General features: G+C 38.4%; 2 protein-coding genes across 2 annotated transcripts; one reads left to right on the top strand and one right to left on the bottom strand.

The window, feature by feature from the left end:
- Positions 1-2,535: 2,535 nt before the first annotated feature.
- LOC131333868 (uncharacterized) lies at positions 2,536-6,757 on the bottom strand. Its single transcript, XM_058368656.1, has 2 exons — positions 6,561-6,757; positions 2,536-5,165 (listed from the first exon to the last, which is right to left on the bottom strand). The coding sequence occupies exon 2, from the start codon at positions 3,492-3,494 to the stop codon at positions 2,964-2,966; it is 531 nt and encodes a 176-aa protein (XP_058224639.1). The 5' UTR covers positions 3,495-5,165; positions 6,561-6,757; the 3' UTR covers positions 2,536-2,963.
- A 3,027-nt stretch (positions 6,758-9,784) lies between these two features.
- On the top strand, positions 9,785-12,187 carry LOC131333226 (uncharacterized). Its single transcript, XM_058367644.1, has one exon. It carries the CDS (start codon positions 9,901-9,903, stop codon positions 11,860-11,862), a length of 1,962 nt encoding a protein of 653 aa, XP_058223627.1. The 5' UTR covers positions 9,785-9,900; the 3' UTR covers positions 11,863-12,187.
- Positions 12,188-22,115: the final 9,928 nt, after the last annotated feature.

Here is a 22,115-nt window from a genome sequence, read left to right as displayed (position 1 = left end):
CGCCACCCTTCTCACGGAGCCGCACGTGGACGGTTACCGCTAAAAGAGCTAATATTTGGCTATCACATTCCATAATTTCTAACAAATAGTAATGAGAAATGATTTTACCACTCTCTTTTTTGTTAATGTTACTTTCCTACAAGTATATTTTTGTATCAAAAATATATTTGCAGGGGAGTGGTGTTAACAAAAAAGGAAGTGGCAAAATCAGCAGCTATAGTAATTAGGCCCCGTTCCGGTATAAGTACTTATTTTTTAATAAGGCAATTTCAAGTTCAAAAATGATATGTTTACACAAATAATTTTTCTATCAATATTTATCTTGTTTGATAGATCTCATCGAGATCTTTTATATGGTGCAAAAAAAATTATTTTTTATTTACGTTATTTTTAAATTTAAAAATATAAAACAAATACTTATTTTTAAAGATAGTGTTTTGGAACGGAGCCTAAATAACACAACTCCACATAAATAAAAAATCAGCATATTCAACTGTTATTAATCTGGCTTCCCGACATAAAATAAAGAAGAATATACAGCTCATAGCCCGCGATCCTTGCGAAGATTCGATAATAATTCAGCGGGAAAATTTCACGTAGGCACTTGACCTTTCACACAAATCACACATAAGCATTTGATCTTTCTTAAATTTCATATAAACACCTGAGCTTTCTAAAAACTCATCAATTCAACATCTGACATTTCTTAAATTTCATATAAACACCTGAGCTTTCTAAAAATTCATCAATTTAACACCTGCCGTCACTCCTCCATCTAAAACCAAATGGAAAAAAAGTTAAGTGCTCTAATTTTTTATTTGTTTGAACCAGTGCTAAGATCTTATTTTTCTAATCATTTTATCCAAAAAAATCATAATTAATTTTTGACTCTAAAGCTCTCGTTAGTCAGCCATAAGAAAATCGTAGAATCAAATATATCTCTTAAAGCTAACTAACGAGAGCCATAGAGTCAAAAATTAATTATTATCCTTTAGCATAAAATGATCAAATAAATAAGATTTTCACATCGGTTCAAACGAATTGAAAATTGGAGCAATTAATTTTTCAATCATGTATAGATTGTTTATATATTAAAAAATATGGTTAAAAAATTAAGTGCTGTAATTTTCAATCTGTTAAAACCGGTACTAAGATTTTATTTCTCTAATCATTTTATCCTAAAGAATCATAATTAATTTTTTACTCTAAAGCTTTCGTTAGTTAGCCCTAAGAGATACTCCCTCTGTCCCTTTTTAAGTGTCCTGCTTTGTAACTCCAACTTATTAAAAAGACATCATCATTATACCTTTCACATCAACTTTTTCCTCCATTTTTCCTACTTAACCATCATCATTACACTTTTACTCACTAACTTTTTAAAATGGAATCTACTTTTAGGAGCAAAATGAAAAGTTCACCAACTTTTACCCACTAACTTTACAAAATGGACACTTATTAAGGGACAGCCCAAAATTGAATACTGGACTATAAAATAGGGACGAGAGAGTATTTGATTCTACAACTTTCTTAGAGCCGACTAACGAGAACTTTCGAGTCAAAAATTCATTATGATTCTGAAGGATAAAATGATAAGAAAAATAAAATCTTCATACAGATTCAAACAAATAAAAAATTGGAGCACTTAACTTTTTTTCCGTTTGGTTTTAGACAGAGGAGTGACGGCAGGTGTTGAATTGATAAGTTTTTAAAAAGCTCAAGTGTTTATATGAAATTTAAGAATGGTCAGGTGTTGAATTGATGAGTTTTTAGAAAGCTCAGATGTTTATATGAAATTTAAGAAAGGTCAGGTGTATATGTGTGATTTGTGTGAAAGGTCAGGTGCCTACGTGAAATTTTCCCTAATTCAGCCACGGACTTGACCAAAGTGATCTTTAAAGGAAAGTACAAGGGGAAAACTGTATTTTTTTCCATTTGACAATGATTTGCTCAGTCATGAGCTAAGCAAGTCTTGACCAGTTCAAGATGCATGATGCAATGAAGTACACGTCATGCTGATCCTGTAGATGCTTCCAGGCAGTTGTCAAGAAAAACTGCAGGGTTGCATCTTGGTAATTATCGAGCCTGGCCTATCTTGAAAATCTGATTTGAGTCGTTTATTTTAGTAATATTTTATAAATTTCGCTGAGATCCATAAACAAATCAAAAAATAATATGGAGATGCTTAACCATATAAGCAAATCTTTTTCATCAGATATCGACTAACGTATGACCGGAGATATCAACAGGTTTTGCCGCAGCTGGATCGAAAGCCGGCAGATCCCATTATTGAGCAGAAAATGTCTCCAGATCATGTACTAATCATTGTTCGATAAACATGCGTTTTGACTGGTTGAAACATCTTGACACAAAATAAAAGATCTCCAATATTGGGTTGAGAAGCCATCTCCTTTAGCAAATATAGATAGAAAAGACCTACCAATATTTACTTAACTACACAAATTTCAACTTAAATACAAAAAGAATTAGAAAAATAATAATAATATCAAAATAAACTTTTTTTGAATGCAGCTTTAAAAAAAAAAATTGCAGCTTTCATATCTGGTGACACAAGATACACTTTTGGGTTGAGTCTTACAATTGTCCACAAACGAAAGGGACATATACAGATACTGAGTGAAATCCCCAACTCCCCACATGAAAACAAAGGGAAAGAGAACACCCCTCTATGTACACACATATAGATCGAAGGGGAACTGGCCGAAAATCTCGTTTCGTTGCCGGGAAAGAAGGACGTGTTGGGTCACATGTATGTATTTTGTACATACTTTCTTTGCTTGTATTTAGCTGCTGCTGTGCAAAGTGATACAGACCTTGAATTGAAATCCCTTGCTCCTTATTAAAAAAAAAGGGGGGCGGGGAAAGAGAAAAACCCCTATTTACATACATGTTTGTATTCTGTATATGTGTGCAAGACAAGAGCACTGTATTTTTTTGTATCTTTGCTATGTACCTGCTGTTACGCAAAGTAACTTGTCATTGAGCAACTCCTCCCTCCAATTCCCTTTTTGTTTGGCTATGAATTCTTCGAACCTCTTTAAATCCTCCAGTCCCTCGTCTTCACTATCAACGTCATCGTTGTCACCACCACTGTCATCGCTATCCTCTTCGTAACCATCGTAACCGTGAAAACCATCACCATCATCATCAGAATATACGAGCAACAAGGGTTCTTCCTTTTTGTATTCTACGAGTACCAAACGAGGGAGAAAATCATCGTTGTCATGAACAATGGAATCTTCGTCTTTCAATTCCTCTGGTAATTGATACTCTGCTTCCACAAATAAAGGTGGAAGATAGGAGAATGAATCACAATCTTGAACAGAAGATTTCAGACCCCCCATCCAGATTGCTATGAAAAGTAAATTAATAAAGAAGAATAAAACCACGAAACTAGATTTTGTCATGGTTGAGAGAAACTTGGGGACAAGAAACAAGAGGTGGAATATAAGTGCAACTACTCTTGCCATCATCATCCCCTGCAAAATACCTTCAAGGGTGTCTTCTTCTTCTTCTTCTCCTGTGAGAGAACATTTTTTTGTCTCTTTTTATACAGCCAGTGATGTAATTGAGCAGTACACTATATCTTAATTTTTAAACCTCATTCTGCCCGTGTCGATTTAGATACTTGAGTCTCAAGCAATTAAAAGGCCGTCAAGAAATTTCTCAGCAAATGTGTACATAGAATTGTACTAGTAATTTTAAACTCAATGTGAGCCCCACAAATGGAAGAGGTGCAAACTAAAATATGGATGAGCATTAGGAAAATTGATAATTTATGCAGACTTTATGTGCCAAGGGCTGAATATTGAAGTGTTTGTGACTGGAGATATTAGAAGTTATAGAAAAAAAACAGTAGAGGGGTGTGTGGGTGTCTTCGTGTAGGGGTGTGATTGTGTGCGTATGAGAGAGACAGAGACTTCAACATGGATCTAATATAAAGAATTTGGAGTCTGACTCGCTCCTTGTCCAGAGAGAGAGAGAGATGAAACCTTAATTATGCATTTCCTGCCAGATACTGGAATAGCTAAAATAAATGACATTGACAAACAGATGCAGTTGGAATATGTTACTATATGCCAGCTGGTTGCTCCCAAAACTGAGGCACTGTTTTTCAGCAACTGAAATGAAGAACTGCTAAATACATACATTGGTTGCCTGGTTTAGGTTGATTCCCGGAGGCTTGATTTGCATCATGGATTTCTGCAAAAATATGAGTGGGAGGAAATCACAAAGATACGGAAAAGGAAAAGCAGTAACCTGGACAGAGAAGTAGTAATTTCTAGTGATCTCTTAAAGAATCTAGTCGAAACAATGAGCACGAAAGTTCTGTACGCAAATTTTGTGCAAGAATCACTTCGATACATGCTACCTACCAACATGGTCAATAAAGGTCAATTTTCTTAACTTGTTAAAACACCGCGCACTAAAACCAGTTAAATCATGTTTTAGCGTCATGTCTGAACACATCAAGAAAATTTCTAAAAAATCTGAAAGTAAAAGTACTCCCAAGCCAGGTTTGTCACAAAGGCCAAAACATGGTCATACAAACCTCCTCAGGATAGAGCTAATTTGGCTATCATATTCCAAAATTTCTAACAAATAATATGGTATATCTCCACTCCACACAAATAAAAAACAAGCACAGCAAAAAGTTGCTAAAACTATGGTTCTCATTTCAGGAAATTGATGCACAATTTCAATACGAAAAAAGTTCAACACCTAAAGGCAGCAGAGACTGAAAAAATCAGCATATTCAACTCTCAATCCCACTTCCCAGGCATAAAGTAAAGACAAATATATAAATCCGCAGCTGTAGTTTATCATACACTCCCTGATAACGATGATTGTTGTCATGAACACAACAGTTCGGATATCTCAGCTCATAGCCTATGCTGATGTCAGTCGCCGACTTTCTAGTGTCCAGTGTATTTTCTCCCGTGGATGCCCAGTTCTCTATTTGCATGGTAGAATCCTGGTTTGGCTCCAGAACTGCAGAATTATTTTGCTCCTTTGCACCGTAGATTGCGGTGTACCCATTACCAGGAAACACAGCATTAGAGCCCAGAGGATTGGAGGACAAGTTAGGTCAGCTTCTTGCGTTGGTGTTCTTGATGCCCGCTTAGCGAAACACTCCCCACAACAACCTGAGATGAAGAAGGTAATCAGACAAGAAAGAATCAAACTCTGACGCCCCTTTTGTCTCGGAACTTACAGGAAATTAAGAAACATCAAACCAGTTATCTGCATCAACTAGGGGACAAATTGGATATTCATGTTAGAGCAACTGAGCTTGTACTAAGAAAACATGGCTTTTTAAGGTGACAAGTGGTTGGGAAGAAAGGGGAAATGCACATAAGTCCTGACTTCTGACAGCTGTGACAAAATTTTACATGCACAGAAAGAGAGAGTTCAATCACAATCAGTGACTTTACAGGTTTAAACTGAATTGTCATAGTCTTCCACTCTCAATTGGCCATGTGAGATGCTGAATGTAAGTTTAGGATTCTAGCCAACTGCTGTGAATCCATACAAAAACTTAGGCCGTCAATTGTGAATTGGTAATAGAGAATGGTCTCAGGCCATGTTCTATTTTTCATCTACTCCTATGTACAGTCCCGGGAGATATGCCTCAAAAGCCGCAATTCATTTCCATGCAAAGTTGCAAACTACCAATCACTACAAGATATAAGCAGAAGCATCACATAAGGTAGTAGCCCAAATATGAGACTAGGGTTTGTTTATTTTTTTTCTTAAATAACACCATATGAAAAAAAAATGCAAAATAGGCAAATGATAGAAGCTTAACAAACGAGCTAGTACCCATAACTCAAATGAAAAGCCCGAAAACCATAAAATCTACCAAACACAAAGAACGAGAAGATAGTACCAATACAAGCTTCCTGTTGCAAAATTGGCCAAACAACAAACACAAAACATGCAAAGAACAATCAAGAAAAGAAATAAAGACCCAAAGACACGGAGACTTTTGCGTACTTTCCCAAATGCATAGTTGAGTACATCCACGGCTCACACCAATTTTCACTAACCACCGAATAATAAGAACACAACTTACATCGGCAGCTGCGTATAGCAAGTGCTTATAACCTAGGTTCTACCGTTTGCATCCCCAGTTACTATAATATCAAATAGTTAGCGAAGCGCGAACCAAATTGAATGAGGGTACAACAATCCCCTCCACATTACAAGCGAAAAGTTTAGAATGATGAAGTACAGAAATTTTCTTTACAGACCAAGCTTGAAAATTCACTCGGAGTCCCTTTGGATTGTGAGAAAGGGTGAGATAAGAAAGGGGAGTCCTTTCTCACCCAATCTCACCACTTTTTGTGAGATTTGGTGAGAAAGAGAAGAGCCAGTTAAGAAACTTCATTTTTGCACTTTCCTTTTCATTTCTCACCAAAATTCTCCATCCAAATGAGTGAATTAACCAGAAATCATAGCTCTTTCTTTTCTTATGAAAACCCTTACAGTCCAAAGGCTCAAATTAGAAACAGAAATTGACCAAGAACAGTCACCATTACCTGAATTATCCGACCCCAATTCACACGGATGGTTGTTTTCCGAAGCAATTGGCCGCCCCCCTCTACCCTGATATCCGGCGGTTGAGCCACCAGTGGACGGTGGTGGAACTAATGGCGAAAAAGCCCTCCCCAGCTGCCCCATGGGAACACTCCTGCACCACATATTTGTGTACAACTCTCTAGGGTGTTAGTGATAATTGATAAATTACTTTTGACAGATTTTAAAATTCTAACTTCTAAAAATTAGCTTATAATGCTGTCAAAAATCTTACATAACTATTTTTTAAAAGCTGCATGAAAAGAAATTCTCAAAATTTCAAAATTCTAAATCTACAGATTTTTGGATTTTGTAACACAAATTCTCAAAAAAAGAAATGAAATTCTTGTAATCTCCCAAGTTGCAACAAATAAGTTTCTCAAGTTCTTTTAAAATTTAAAATTTGCATCAACATTTGAAACTGAATCTAAAAAGAATCTAAATTTGCAGCAGAATCTGAAACTAATCTAAAATTTGTATCTACAGCTATCTCAAACACCGACCGAGGGACTGTGCTGCCAGCCTCGTGCTGTGCGGGGCATATCGTCGCCGCTCCGGTCTCGCTCCGATGATCAAAAACGTTCACTTCGCAGAACTCATCAAATAAAATAAGTGTGCCAAAAATTAGCTCGATCGAATGTCATTACGTGCCTCATCCAAATATTATTATCTTGAAACGAATAGATCCGAAACACTAGATTAAAATCCACTGTTTTTGGGTACACTTAATAATTTCAAGATAATAATGTTTGGATGAGGCACTTAATGATATCTGATTGAGTGGATTTTTGATATACTTATTCTACTGGATGAACTATACGAAAGTGAACGTTTCCGATTATCGTAGCGAGACCGGAACGGTGGCGATTTACCTCGCACAATACGCTGCGCAACACAGTCCCTCAAACATGTTGTATGATGTTTGCATAACTCATGCTAATGGGAAAATTATACTCCACTTGCTTCTTCAACACACACGCGAGTTCTACCACCAAGTGTACATCAAGCATGCGAGTCCACACAAATGTGTTGAACTAGACTCTTGAAGTACCAACACATGATGCTCCAGAGAGCAACACCACATGATGCTCCAGATTGGAGTTACAAACGAGCCGAATCGAGCTTCGTTGTGTTCGAGATTGAGCACTGTAAACTATTGTAAGAAAGCCGAGTCTCGATTTATTTATTAAACAAGCATCTTTAAACGAGTTGGAACTATTTTTTCCAAGCCGAGTCAAATTTTGGAATGTTAAACTCGGTTCGTTTATTAAACAAGCAAAAACTCGAGCTTGAGCTCGACCCAATTACCAAACTAGTTGAGCCAAACTGCTCAAGACTACTTACGAGCAATGTCGGGTAGCCAAGCCTCGAACTGCTCAAGACTACTGACGAGCAACTCAATTCGTTTGCAGCCTTATCACATGCAAGAACGAAACCAGGATTTTACCCTAGAAGTGGTGAAATGTATACTAAAAAAATCTAGTTGTGGCGAGACTATATAAGTTGGGCATAAATATTGTTTTTTATATATATAATAATTACATTTTTTAAAATTATTGTCATGGCGGTCGCCGCCATTAGACCCTCTGATCCCATCATGGATCACACGATAATGTATAAACATACTACTCGGGAAGTACTGTGAATTGAGTAAAACTCCAGTTGAACTGGGTCTTCACTCACATTTGTCCTAAGGTTGCTTGTCCGGTTGTTCCTGGTTGTGTATGTCTTCCAGTTCCAGCGCCCTCCACTGCACATGCTAGTCAAACTCTACATTGGAAACTGGTAGGAAGTCCACCCTTTGCCTTTCAAATGTCATTACTTTAATAATAATGTCTCTATTTTAAAATCTATCCTAATATTAATGTACAGATATGAATTTTCCTATATGCATTCCACAAAGTGAGAACTTCTTTTAACTAAAAAGTTTCTGTATGATATTGGCGTGGTCTTTATTTTGTTGTTGTTTTCCTTTGTTTTTTCCCGGGATCTTTTGAATCTTTTGTTGTATTTTATGTTGTTGTTATAGTTGTACTCTTTTCGTTTTAATATAAATGGAATGATCTTGTTCTCAAAAAATAAAATTTCAACAAATTTCGGTAAGTATGATTCTATCAAGGTATTTGGTAGATGAATTTCAACAAATTCCTATATTAGAAACTGATACTAGTACTAGTTTTCGCACCAGTCTTCGCCTTTAAAAAAACATAGAAATCTTCAACAGAGTTTGCACCCAGCTTAATTTGTGCCCAATGTTTTCAATTCAATTAAACTTAGAGATTTGTCAATCAAAGACAAACAAACATATTTCATCATTATCTAATACTCCATACATAAAAGTTGAACTTTTTAATCTTATATATACTATAAAAATAATGATTAAATTTCATGCTGATCTCAATTTACCCCCTTCATCCCATAAAGGTGGTCGGTCCCTTATGAAATTACGTGCACTTTTCAAACCTAAAAATAATGTATCTTTTATTTTTATTTTTTACACCGTTCAAAATATCTATTGAAAACTATCAAATCAGATCCAAATTTCACAAAAAAAATATTTTTAATAAATATATTATTTTTAAGTTTGAAAATTACATGTAATTTCGTAGGAACTAACTTTACGGGACATGAGAGTACTAATGCTTTGTTCGGTTTGTAATTTGAGTAGTGTTTTTGAAAAATGAGTGGAGAGAGAAATGAGAGTAATGATCGGAGAGAAGTAAAAAATGGAGAAAGATAGAGTGAGAAAAGAGAGTAATAATTGAAAAGTTAAAGAGAGAAATGAAAAATAATAATTGAGTTAAGAAATATTTTTTGAATAAAATTATGAAGTGAACAAAACATAAATTTGTGGAATGCATATAGGAAAATTCCATAAATTCACGACCTCATCACTCTATTTGTTATTTAAGCAATGATCTATGATTTTAAAAAGAAAAATTGATTTTTACGTTCTTCAAATTAATGCAAACACTTTTTTTCATTTTTTAGTGGATAAATTTGAAAAACAATTCATAAATTTTGTAAAAAGTGTATGTATGTAGGGATTATTTCGTAAATTTAATGGTTAAAAGAAAAAAAAAAGTATTTGTATCAATTTTTGGGTGTAGAAATCAAATTTTCGTTTTAAAAAAGAACAAATGGGGCCATGGGGGTATAAATTAGAGAGAGAGAGAGAGAGATAAAGTACACGAGAAAGGAGCGATGTCACGGAGACTCGAATAATAAACCTTTTAGAGAGAGAGAGAGAGAGAGAGAGAGAGAGAGAGAGAGACGCATACGGCATACCTCTGCTCTGCTGCCATGAATCCAAGCAAAACCGAGGACGATCTCTTCCACTCCCACCACCACCACCACCACCACCTGGACCCCCCCATCCTCCACGACCACCACGACGACACCGACTCCCACCCCTCCCTCCTCGACGACCCCTTCTCTCTCCCCCCCACCATGTCCGACATCGTCCTCTACCCTTCCTCCGACCCCGACTCCCTCTCCCACTCCTCCTCAGACGCCGACGAAAACCCCACCTCCAATCCCCTCCTCCCCCCTCCCCACCACGACGCCGCAGTTTCCCTCAACCCCACCACCACAAAAAAAAACCCTAGGCCACCAAACCCAAACAACATCATCGACCCCGACCCCCACGTCTCCTCCCAATTCTACACCTTCAACTCCCAATCCCACTCCCTCATGATCCGCTGCATCCTCGACTCCCGCCTCGCCACCCCCGACGAGATCCGCGCCGCCACCCCCTTCCCCGTCCTCGCCAGCTGGCGCGCCGTCTGGAAGGACCGTAACGAGGACACCGCCTACCTCACTGCCTGGAAGCGCATCCAGGACAAGCTCAACGTCCACCTCACCCCCCACGGTAACCAATTCCTCTGCTTCAAGTCCAATTCCAACCAATTTGTTTCTCACATCGACCAGTGGCAGGACATAGTCATGTCCTCCCACTGCGACGGAGATTTCAAACACCTAGGGCTTAAGGACACCGTAGAACGAATTAAGCAGATGTGGACTGTAGGCGCTAAGTTTTACGGCATACCTGAGTCTTTCATTAGGGTTTGCGTGTCAGAGTGTCCGGTGTGTTCAGATTCGTCCGGGTCAATGCAACGGACGAAACGACGGAGGTTTGAGTATACCGAGTCGTTTGATGTCCCTGCGAAGGAGGTGCCGCGAAAGCTGCAGCAACTCGCAGCGAAGCACAAGGTTGTGTTGTGTATAAGGCAGAAGTATATTAGGTATAAGCCGTTTATGGCGGAGGTTAAGGATTACGCTTGTCACCGGGCGGGAGACCCAGCTTCGTCGAAGAAGTCGAAGGTTTTGAAGAGGGAACCGTATGCGTCCAAGCGGTGTGGCTGTGGGTTTCGGATTAGGGCGATTGTGCCCATTGCTAATTATAATGAGAAGGATAAGACGTTTGTGTATCAGGAGGAAGGGGTGGCTGTGTTTAAGTTGTATGCAGTGCATTCGGGGCATGAACCCGGGCCGTTGGATGGGAATGCGAGGATTATGCATCGAGTTGTGGGGCATAAGGGGGGATATTTGATGGATCAAGATATGGTCTATGGGATGGGTGAGGAAATGGAAAACGAGGGTTTTGGGTTCATGGGGAAAGACGAAGGGGATATGCAGCATTCTGTTCTGCAACAAGTTCAAGAATTGAGGAATGTGGTTGGGTGTCTCGAAGGGAGAATTGCGAAAATCCCTAGTGATCAGTTGGGTTCAGTCTCGCAAGATTTGTTTGATGTTGTGAATAAACTTAGAGCTATAGGAGACTGTAGTTCAAAGCCAGTTGGATTCTTTTCAGACAAGTCGCATTCGGATGATGTGCTGGTGGGAGAAAGCGATTTGGCAGATTGGGGCGATCATGACCACGAAAGGTTGTATGGCGATGCCAAGGATGGGGATTTGATTGAGGATGATGAAGATAGCTTTGGGCGAACCCTTGGGGATGTTGCACCTTGGGATCAGATGAGAACAGAGTGTACGGGTGAGAAGGATCTGCTGGCTGATGCTTGCAAGCCCGAAAAGTGGCTGAAATGCGGCGACTTTGATGAGAAGAGCATTCTTAACTGCGAGGATTGCAAACTAATCAAGCCCATGAAGCATGACGATAATTTAGTGTCGGATGTTGGTCTTGTTGGCTTACAGGTTGACAGCTTTTACCCGGATAATTCTAAATGGTATGATTCCCCATGCGATTTGGACTCAGCTACTGATTGTGGTGATAATGGATTCAGGCATGGGGGGATTGTCTAGAATAATAATCATGAGTCTGTTAGGTGCCATTCTTTCCATTTTCACAGTTGGAATTGAGTTGTATATTTACGCATACGGAAGATTGGAGCCTGTGACATCCCTGATGTCTCTTTGCCATAAGTGGTTCACAGACTATAAAGTATGGCTGTTTGGCTACTCTGCATATACTTCCTTTTAGAACTCTTATTGGCAATGTCATCACCTTCAACCTTTAGTGCGTCTTTGTACTCCGCTTTTATTGTTGTCTGAACTTCTTGTATTTACTGTATGTTAACCTTGTAATCCATCCTTTCCAGGAATTTGAGATTCACGAAACTTAGATCTCTTTTCTGTTTCTGGAATAACCCTCAGCAGCTATTGTTGCTGGTTTAATTTCCTCTAATGTATCCATCTTACGTTCTTTGTCAAGCATATTATTAAAGTCTTTATTGCATGGGAAGATGTGTAAAGTAGTTGTCGATGTCATGTAAATCATCTTGCAGCAATATCTGGGACCCTGGGTGTTGGGAAGATGTATAGGTGAACCGTTTTTCTAGCACTTTAATGAGTTGCCAAATAATAATTTTTTTTCTTTTACATGGTTTTATTTATGGTCATTGTAACTATACATGGAAAATACTCACCCTTTCTCTTCTTCATGTCATTCTAACTTCTTAGGTACTATTGTGCACAACTAGTGAACAAAAGATAATGGAAAGGAAGTGTAAGTGTGTGCATGCGTATGTGTGCTTCTTCTTAAAATATGCCGTTCACTTCTTCCTTGACAATGAAGATTTAGGTTTTCCATTGCTTTTATTCTATGGAAAATTGCAAGCATTTGGTACATGCCTTACGGTTTTTGTTCCAGCACTCTATTTGTTGTTTTCCATCAATTTCCATTAAAGGAAAGTCATACCAAAGCAGCGTTATCTTGTCGATGGCTGATACTCTGCGGCTACACTTGGGTGTCTTTGAATTGCCTTGCGTTGCAATTTTGCCTTTGAGGGCTCATTTTTACTATGGTGTAGGGACTTTTTGACGCTTATTGACTCATGGCCTAGGTTTATGTCGTTTGATGTTGTGGTTATGTCCCGCAAATTATCTTGTAGGGTAAACTCATGCCAAGTATCGATAAGTTTCATTGCTAATTTTTTGCCTGATGTAGGATTCTCATGTAAGATTTTGAGAAGAAATTGGAAGACCAGACAGCATGACTCGTTCCCTTAGATGCATAGAGTGCATTTTCTGGATTTTTTGTTAGACATTTTGCATAAGATGAGATGGAGATGATAATGTATTGGGGAAGTTGTGCACTCTATTCCTGAAAGTGAAAGGCCTGTGGGATGAGCATTGTTGATGGTTGCGATGACAAACAACTTTTGCTGCTATGGTTATGCTTTTCTCTAATGTGCCCTTAACTTGTTACTGAATGTACTGGCATTTGTAACTTATCAAAAAAAAAAGTACTGGCATTTGTAGGTTTGTTCTCTTTACCTGTGCTCATCTCTGCCTAGGTATGGAGACAAACATACACTTGTTTGTAAAGCAGTTGGAGCATGTCTTTGGGGAGGCATGGTAAGTAACTAATTCAGGTAGGTCTATACAGAATAATATCTGCTATCTAGACAATGGAAGACATCCACACACTAATACTTTTGACGCATTCACCCAATGCGAACTATTTCACAAAAGGAATATGTTAAAAGGTACGTTTCCCATTTAAGCCAATCGAACACATCTTCATATTATTAAAACCTTAAAAGCACCAAGCGTTTGGCAAATACCTCAAAAAGCAAATTGCTTTTAATTGAAGATGGATTTATAATGTCTTGTTAACATCTCAACACTATGATCCTCACATGCATAGCCTAATTTACTTGCCTCTTTTCCGTTTATGTGTTCTATCCTTGAAGTGAACATAGGTTCAGAATAATTTCTTTGGACTTGCTTCCAACTCGATTGTATGACCCCCATGTGTACTTCCTAATCAATAATTTCCTTTTCAATTGCATCTTACCTAAGATATGATTGGTTCCATCGGGATTTGGGACCCTTCTTCTTTCGTTCTTTTTTCCTATACGGATTGCCCCATTTCATGACTTTTAGGAAAGAATGCCTTAATGTATGGTTCTTTCAGATGGCTCTTCTTCTTTCAATATGTTTACCCAAAGTGGACTGATATGACCTAATATCTTTCTACTTCTGTACACATCTTATTTGCATGTGACTTAATTCCAAGTAGTGAAAGCCACAATTGATTTCTGCCATTTGCGCCATATCTGCTGGAATGTATCTTGGGCACCTTGTTCAGAAATTATTTCATGTGAGGTAACTGATCTTGTTTTGGCAAATGAGGTAAATTACGAAGGCTTCATGTTTGCATCAACCTCCATATTCTTTGAACGTTAGCAAACTTGGAAACTATTTTCTCCTAGAACATGCTAAATGTTTGGCTTAAAGCTGTGTAGACATTACCTGGAGTAGAAGGCTAACATTAGTTAAGAGAGGGACAGTTTGTCTCTGCAGTCTATACTGGGAGGTGCTGTGAAAATAGCTATCTTGCACATAGCGAGCAAATAGCTCAGTGTCATTGGATAGGAGACAATGAATATCATCAGTCTTGAGGCTATTGATGCGGTATTCATAAAGACTACTTGCTAAATAGCTCTTTATGCAGTGAATTTTTCCAACAGCTTCCGAATGCAAGTTTGTATCTTGAAATCGATTTCAATTGGCTGAAAAATAGGGATTGGTATAGGTTTGTGATTCTGAAGACTTAACACTAGTGTTTGGCATGCAAAAATTGGGTTGGGGCCATGCCTAATTGGAGAACTGATAAAGTGCATGTTCTGTTGTTTTTCTCTTTGCAGTATAATTCCTCGCTGATGTGTGATGCTCCCAAAGCATTATCTATCCAACATCTGGATCGTTTAAACTTTAACATAATTAGTGGTGCATTTTCTATAAGTTGGTATAAAGGTTTTCCCTTTGTAAGTTCATGGATTTTCCACTTTTGAGCTTTGGCTTTTAAGTTTGAAGCTGGCATCTCACTTGTAAGTTTGTACAACTCTTGCACCCATTGGTTTTTTGGTGGGATGGGATCTAGATTGAGGAATGATACCTTTATGCTTGTTTAGCATGTATTCCAAAGTTCTCTCCTCTCACGATTTGACTATTTTGCATAGAGAATAAATTTTTTACACTGCCAGTGTAAACATTTGTTTCCTCCAAATCAATTGCATTGCGACACGTGTCAAAATAGTGGTCCCAATTAATTAAACATGGCGACGTGGCACAATGCAATTGATTTGGAGGAAACAAATGTTTACACCGGCGGTGTAAAGAATTTATTCTCTTTTGCATATAGTCTTATCTTTTTATTAGGTATCAACATTTTTAGTCCACAGGCACTGTGCATTTGAGGTGGCACTCACGCTTTTGCAGTTTTGAAGCACATGCACACTGTCAAAAGATGCTGGAAGGACCAGCAACAATGAAGATAACCAAGAGGGACCAGCAACAATGAAGATAACCAAGAAGGACCAGCAACAATGAAGATAACCAAGAAGGACCAGCAACCAGCAGCAATGAAGATAACCAAGAAGGTTTGCTGGTCTTCAGATGACATTCTGTTGGTTTCTTTTATCCTGGTTTTTCATCCGAGAAGAACATATGTCCAACTCTTCGCTTGCTAGATTTCAAGAGTGTAGGATATTTCTAAGGCCTCAATGTCCAGGGGTGGATTTAAGTAAGTGTAGCACCGACACTCCGCCGGAGGTGACGCACCAGTGTCGGACACGGACACGCTCCTGACACGTGTCCGACACTTCTCCCGGAGTGTCCTGTTTTTTTTTTTCTTCCAATATTTGGGGTCCGACACTGTCAGAATACTTTAGGGACACTTCGGGGGTAAAAATGCAATTATAAGAACTTTTAAAATGGATAATAGTGTACACTTTATGGACACTTCAGGGGGGACACTTTAGGGACACTCTCTGTGTTTCTAACAATCCGTTTCAAATGAGGTGGTCCTCAATTTAGTTAAAATGTGAACCTCCCCATTTCTCCCTTTTCCTGATCAAATTTCGATGATCTGAGTTGCTCAATGTGATCAGAACGTGATTTTAAGGGTATCCGCGAGAAATCAGCAAACAAAATGACCGGGAAGGGCTTCATCCGAACAGTTTTCTCAAATCAAGCACTTTCTGGTCATTTTTTCTTTTGTTGATTTCTTGCGAATACCCTTAAAATCATGTTTTAAACATATTGAGCAGCTCGGATCATTGAAATTCGATCGGGAAAGGGGAGTCCGCATTTTAAGAGGTCCTCATTTGAAACTCCCTATATATATATATGTGTGTGTGTGTGTGTATAACGTGTCCCCCAACGTGTCGTGTCCCCCATTTTCTGAAAATTTGTGTCGGGGTGGTGTTGTGTCCGTGTCCCGTGTCCTTGCTACATTAAGGATTAGGGGGGTACCGTGTCCCCCTGCTTTTTCTAGGCTTGCAGTCATACCCCCATTGATCAATATCTTTCCATTTATACCTTTAATAATTACATTAGTAACCACCACGAATTATGTAAGGTCTCCTAGTATTTTCAGATTATGAAACCTGCCATTGTTATAAGCTACGAAACCAATGCAAATCCAGCCCTGTTCTCTCTAAGGCTCTATTTGGATGTGTAAAAAAGTTAGCGTATTTTGGTAATCTATTTCATACCCAGTTAAATGTTTTGTTTTGTTCATTTTTTATCATACCTTTTGGTCAAAAAATTTAATTGTTTCATTTGTTTTGACAACAGGAATGAAAAAGTAAAAACTATAAGACCAAATCAAAAAAACGTACACAAATGACAAATATAAAGAATTTTAGTTGTTTCATTTGTTTTTACCAGAAGAATGAAAAAGTAAAAACTATAGCCCAAATCAAAAAAGCCTAAACAAACGACAAATATAAAAATTTGGTGATGCTGCTAGTCCCATTTTAGGTGCCCCTCTAACTTAAGTTCAGGATCCGCCATTGACAATGTCCACTCCACTCCAAAAGGATAAGAAGTGGAAATTGAAATGGAGAATGTTGTTTGAATACACTTTTCTCCTGAGCACTTTATTCATTTTTTGGCAGGAAAAAAAAGGTAGCAGGGGGCAACCATCGCATGGTAACTCTCTTTGGGCGTGACCAAAGGAGCCTTTACGTGTTGGGCCTGTTGGTGAACCGGATAAGAGGGGCCTAGATGGATCCACAGGCTCTCCATCGGTGCATGTAATGGAACGCATAGAAGGTTGACATTGTAATTGGACGGGAACTGTAGGGTGTTCATTACAATTGAAATTAAGGGACCAGAGTGGCATTTGGAGTAAACTGCAGGTTTCTGAAGGGTATTGAACCCGAATAATAGTTTGTTAGAATCGTATGTACATAACTCGATTTATGCAGTAAGTTTTAGTACTTAGTTGTAAGAAAAATAATGCAAATGTATAGCTTTTCTGGACTCTCGTTGTGATGCCATTACTTATATCTTATTTCATTTTCATTTCTTGTTATTGGTCACGAGTATGCTCTTGGTTTTGGTTTCTGTTCTTTTCTTCTTTCTTATTACACCATAAACAATTTACTTTTGATTAAACATTCATTTTTCTTATGTTTGTCATGCATGAAATAGGGATAGTTGTAATGCTGCTAATGTTATTGAGGGGGAAATTTTTTGATCCTTTCACAAGTGAAGTGGGCTTAAGGTTGCTATTCCTTCCTCTTTATTTTTCCATTTATCCTGGTAAAGTGTCATAAATTGCAGTTAAGGGTCAAATGGTATTAGACTTATATTGAGCAAAGTCGAATGGGGGTAGCCTCGGTTCCTATTATCGAGAGTGAGTAGGCTGGTAGGTAGAATTTGATGGGAAGTATGGTGGGCATTGAACTGGCGATGGGCCTCTGAAGTTGAAGGTGAAAAAATGAAGGAATGAGAGAGAGAGAGTCCAAATACGAGCTTGTGTTCGCTTGTACATGGTTTTCTGCTGATATTTGCAGTTCTTGTTTCCGTATGTAGGTGTGGCTTTGAAGTTGTAGCATCTACTTGCTATGTTACATGATCCTTCATTTTGGTTCAAGCACCCGTGTCGATGTGTCTAACACCCGTATCCTTTTGGACACTCAGATCCTCTACTTGTTAAGATACTTACAGAAAAGGGATATCATATTAGCTAGAAAAGCGATAATTCGAGTATTTCACATAGACAGGAAATAGAGAAATAGCAAAAATATAATTTTCCTAACCCTTTCTTGTTTAAATACATTTGTAAACATAGTTTACGGTGCATAATTTAAGATATTTAATACAAACAAGAGTTCAGGATGTGTCCCCGTACCCGTACCCAAGTTGGGGACACATCCGCATATCCTAAGATTTTAGGAAGGTCTGACGCTTGGACTTGCACTTGCACCCGCACCCGATACTTGCACCTGAGAGTCCATGCAACATAGTCTACTCGTTAACCTTGTATTCTTAGTGCCGATTGTAGAAGTTAGATCATGTTATTGTTCGTTTAGATTTGTTTCATGGCATCAACAATTAGCATAAATGACGAGAGAGCTTACAACGCCAAGGTATTATGTAGTTTTTTTTTTTTTTAAAAAAAGGAGCATTATGTAAGTGATTAGCCTATATATATAGCGTTATTTTGAACCTGAATTTTATGGATTGGTTCTGTAGTAGATTGTCTGTTAATGATGTTTGTGGATGTTCTTATATGGTGTTTTATTCACCTGAAGAAGCAATCGGTGATAACTGATGGTTCCAAAATTGTATATGAACAACGATCATTTCAGATTGACACGATGCTGCTGCTTCGGATCTTCATATTCTGGATGTTTCAGAATGTCGTTTGCCTGGATCAACTTTTTTCATTTATATCCTAAAGAGGTAGTATGCATTATGCATCTTATCCAGACTACATTTCGCGGAGGGAAGCAAGTTTGGTAGTGTGTTCACCTTTTTTTTTTTCCAGCTATAAATCCATTTTCTCTTTTTTTTTTTTTTTTGAACGGCATCCATTTTCTCTAGTTGAGATCTGCTTTCATGTCATTGAATGAAACTAATTATGAATTGGGCAAGCCTTGTGCGGCTGTGCCCTCCCTCTATTTTCCCAGCTAATGAGAATGTTCAACTTTTTTATCTGAAGTGAGGACAGTCTTCTTTGATTTGGCTCAAGGAGAGAAGAGGCTCAACCGTGTAGGAGACGAGATTCAAGAACCATCTACTCCTGGTGACTGGATACATACTCCCGGGGTACTTCCAATCAGAAAAACTACGACCGATCATCTTCATCAAGAGGGAAGACCGCTACCTCCCATGCTCAGCGACTCACCTCCTCCTGGGGTACAACAACTATTACTGGGATGTCGTATGTGGTTCTACTACCACCTGATTGGCTCCATTTATGGTGGAAGATGTGTAAAGTGTTAGTTTCGGGCACCTTTTGTGGGAGATTCGGACACCATTTGTCCTAGGACCACCCAGATAAGTGGTTGAATGGGCTAGCCCTAAGGTGAAGCACATTCTGCTGGCTGACCGAAGTTTGGTTCGAGTCCCCAACTCCCTTCCTCGGTGGTAATGATCAACCGTTTATTTATGTTCTTAAAAATTGGAATTTTTTTCCCTAGGAATTGGGCCCACCCGGAACTTGCCAGTTTTATTTTGTGTTTGTTTGATCAAAGGAACTTGCCAGTACTCATTAGGCTTTTTCTGGAGTCTCCACTCGAGTAGTTAAGATGAAACATTGCCATGATACTGGGGCAGAACCAGCATTCGCTTTGGGCTCATGTGGGTCTGCTGTGAGAAGCCCATTGCAGATTCCATAAAACCATTCACCTAAGCCTTTTTGTTTTTGTTTTTGTCTGCAGTGATTCATCAGTCCTTTTTTTTTTAAATAAATAAAACTTAGGTGTTCGGACTACCTCATGCTCACCTTGACTAATTTTAGGGACCAATTTCACTGTCCACTTGCGGGAGTTCCAATTTGAGTTTTGTTTTCCATCCGGACAGGAAGAGTTTTGTTTTCAGCCCGGACCATTAAAAACACTTTTGGACAGCTTTGATGATGTCCTATAGACTTATAGTGCACCCATACACTGCTGTGTTTCTGAATCCAATTTGCACTGTACGGGTTGCTCCTAGAGTAGTTGATAACACTCGAGATATTTTGAAAATGAAACCTTAAATCTAGCAGGGAACAAGCTTTTAAATCTCTACGTTTTGACCACTAGATCAACCTGTTCGAGTCCTTTACATGAACCCAAATGTAAGATCAAGTACTTCTTAGTACTAGTGCAGGGAATTAGCATAAGAGGTCGGATATTAATAGTACTATGGGGCAGAAATAAAAATGTGTGTGAGAGAGAGAGAGAGAGAGAGAGAGAGAGAGAGAGAGAAACATCCCATCTTCTTTATCTTCCTTCACCAATCCTCTTTCTCTCTTGTCTTTTCCATCCCAACTCCATCGATCACTCACACACAGCCCACAGATTGATATGAGGGAGAGGACGCACAAGAATTTTTTCACTCTTCACCCCAATTCTGGAATTACTTTCTGTGCTGTGTCCACAGTGGTGCCAAACCTCATGATATGACCAGTTGGCAGAGGGATTGCTCCATACTGTATTTCTTTATTTTCGAAAACCATAATTAAATTCCATTAACGTAATGGTATTATAGACTAATTATTGTTAATGTTACTTAAAGACACACTCGCTGTAGCGTTCGTGGCGGTTCTTTGCCTCGTATTTCTACCCCCAATCTCGATGGATCTTTATACTTTTGAGATCTTTACATGATTATCTCTTAGTCCAAGTTTAGATGGTCAGCCTTTGATAGGATTCGGAAAATAATTAGTTGAGGTGCTTATAAGTTAGCTCGGACATCCGACTGTCGATAGTAATCCTATCCTCGGGTGTTCTATTAAAAATGTTTGTGCAGGGAAAGTTTTCATGTGGCAACCTGTAAGGTCTCTTTTGCTAGTATCTAAACACTTTTTGGATCAAATTAACTTACGAGCCCTGCTATTCTCAATGAAGATTTGAATGAAATCACCGCAAAGAAAAAACGCGTTTGGACCCAATTCGGGTCCCACAAAAATTTAGAAAAATATTCATAAATTTTTTAATATTATTTTATGTGTCCTTATAAAAAAATCAGCTCCAATGGATATCAGTAAGTATTACTTTTGGATTCGTAGGGACGAAACTGCTCAGTTTACCCCTACGAATCCAAAAGTAAAATCTTGCCGATATCCGCTGCAGCTGATTTTTTATAGAGCCACATAAAATAATATTAAAAAATTTATGAATATTTTTCTAAATTTTTGTGAGACCCGAAATGAATCCGCACACATTTTTCTTTGCGTGATTCCCTTCAAATCTTTCTTGAGATTAGAATTTCCGTTAACTTTAATCGGGACATATATGTAGATAACTTGTAAAGGGGATAAACTAGAGTAATGATCATTTTAAAATTACGAAGGTTAAAGTGCAACGATTAATAAAATATTTGAGTGGTGGCAACTGTCCCCATTAAACCTACACTGCCTCCGCCACTGCCAATTAAGCGTCAATATTGCTAGCCAGCAAATACGAGGCTATGGCCAAAGCAGGAGTCTATTACTTTATGGGAAGTATTAATTTTGGCTAAACTAGAAACAAGGATTGATTCTCTCTCTACACAATACACACCTCCCAAGTGACCCTAGTGTGCCAGGGCACCTTGGTGTATCTAATCGAAATTTCGCCAGTCTGATTTGAACCGCTCAATTTGATATTGCTAAATACTACGTGATGGTCCAAAATCAAGGTAATCTGACATTGATATCTATGTGATCGATATAGATTTGTCTCACGGTACATTTCTAAAATTACACTGATTGACCATCCTCCATCTTTGTATACCTGATATTGTCTGACCAATGAGCTAATGATATCAGATCTATTCAATTTTTTAAACCGAATAATAATCTACCCAAGGTATTCTACAAATTGATCACGAACGGGTCAGATCAAGGTGAAAAAAAATTCGATTAGACACAACGAGGAGCCCTACAATCTTATATAGTGCAAAAAAAGATGTTGATTTTGGCGCTCCACTTTTGTGCGCAGGCGCTCCATTTTTAACGTGAAGCTGCGTATAAAAGTGGAGCGCCAAAATCAATTTCCCGAAATGGCTATAACAACATGCACCCCTCAACTCAGTAATGCAATTATAGTATCAAATTTTAGAATGTTATG

Source organism: Rhododendron vialii, chromosome 7a (genome assembly GCF_030253575.1).
Source record: "Rhododendron vialii isolate Sample 1 chromosome 7a, ASM3025357v1".
NCBI classification, from domain to species: domain Eukaryota; kingdom Viridiplantae; phylum Streptophyta; class Magnoliopsida; order Ericales; family Ericaceae; genus Rhododendron; species Rhododendron vialii.
Note: the sequence above shows the minus strand (reverse complement) of the source record. Positions and strands in the feature narration are given on the sequence as shown.

Bases quoted from the DNA above. Each gene is read 5' to 3' on its own strand.
- LOC131333868 (XM_058368656.1), bottom strand. From the start codon at position 3,494: ATGATGATGGCAAGAGTAGTTGCACTTATATTCCACCTCTTGTTTCTT.
- LOC131333226 (XM_058367644.1), top strand. From the start codon at position 9,901: ATGAATCCAAGCAAAACCGAGGACGATCTCTTCCACTCCCACCACCAC.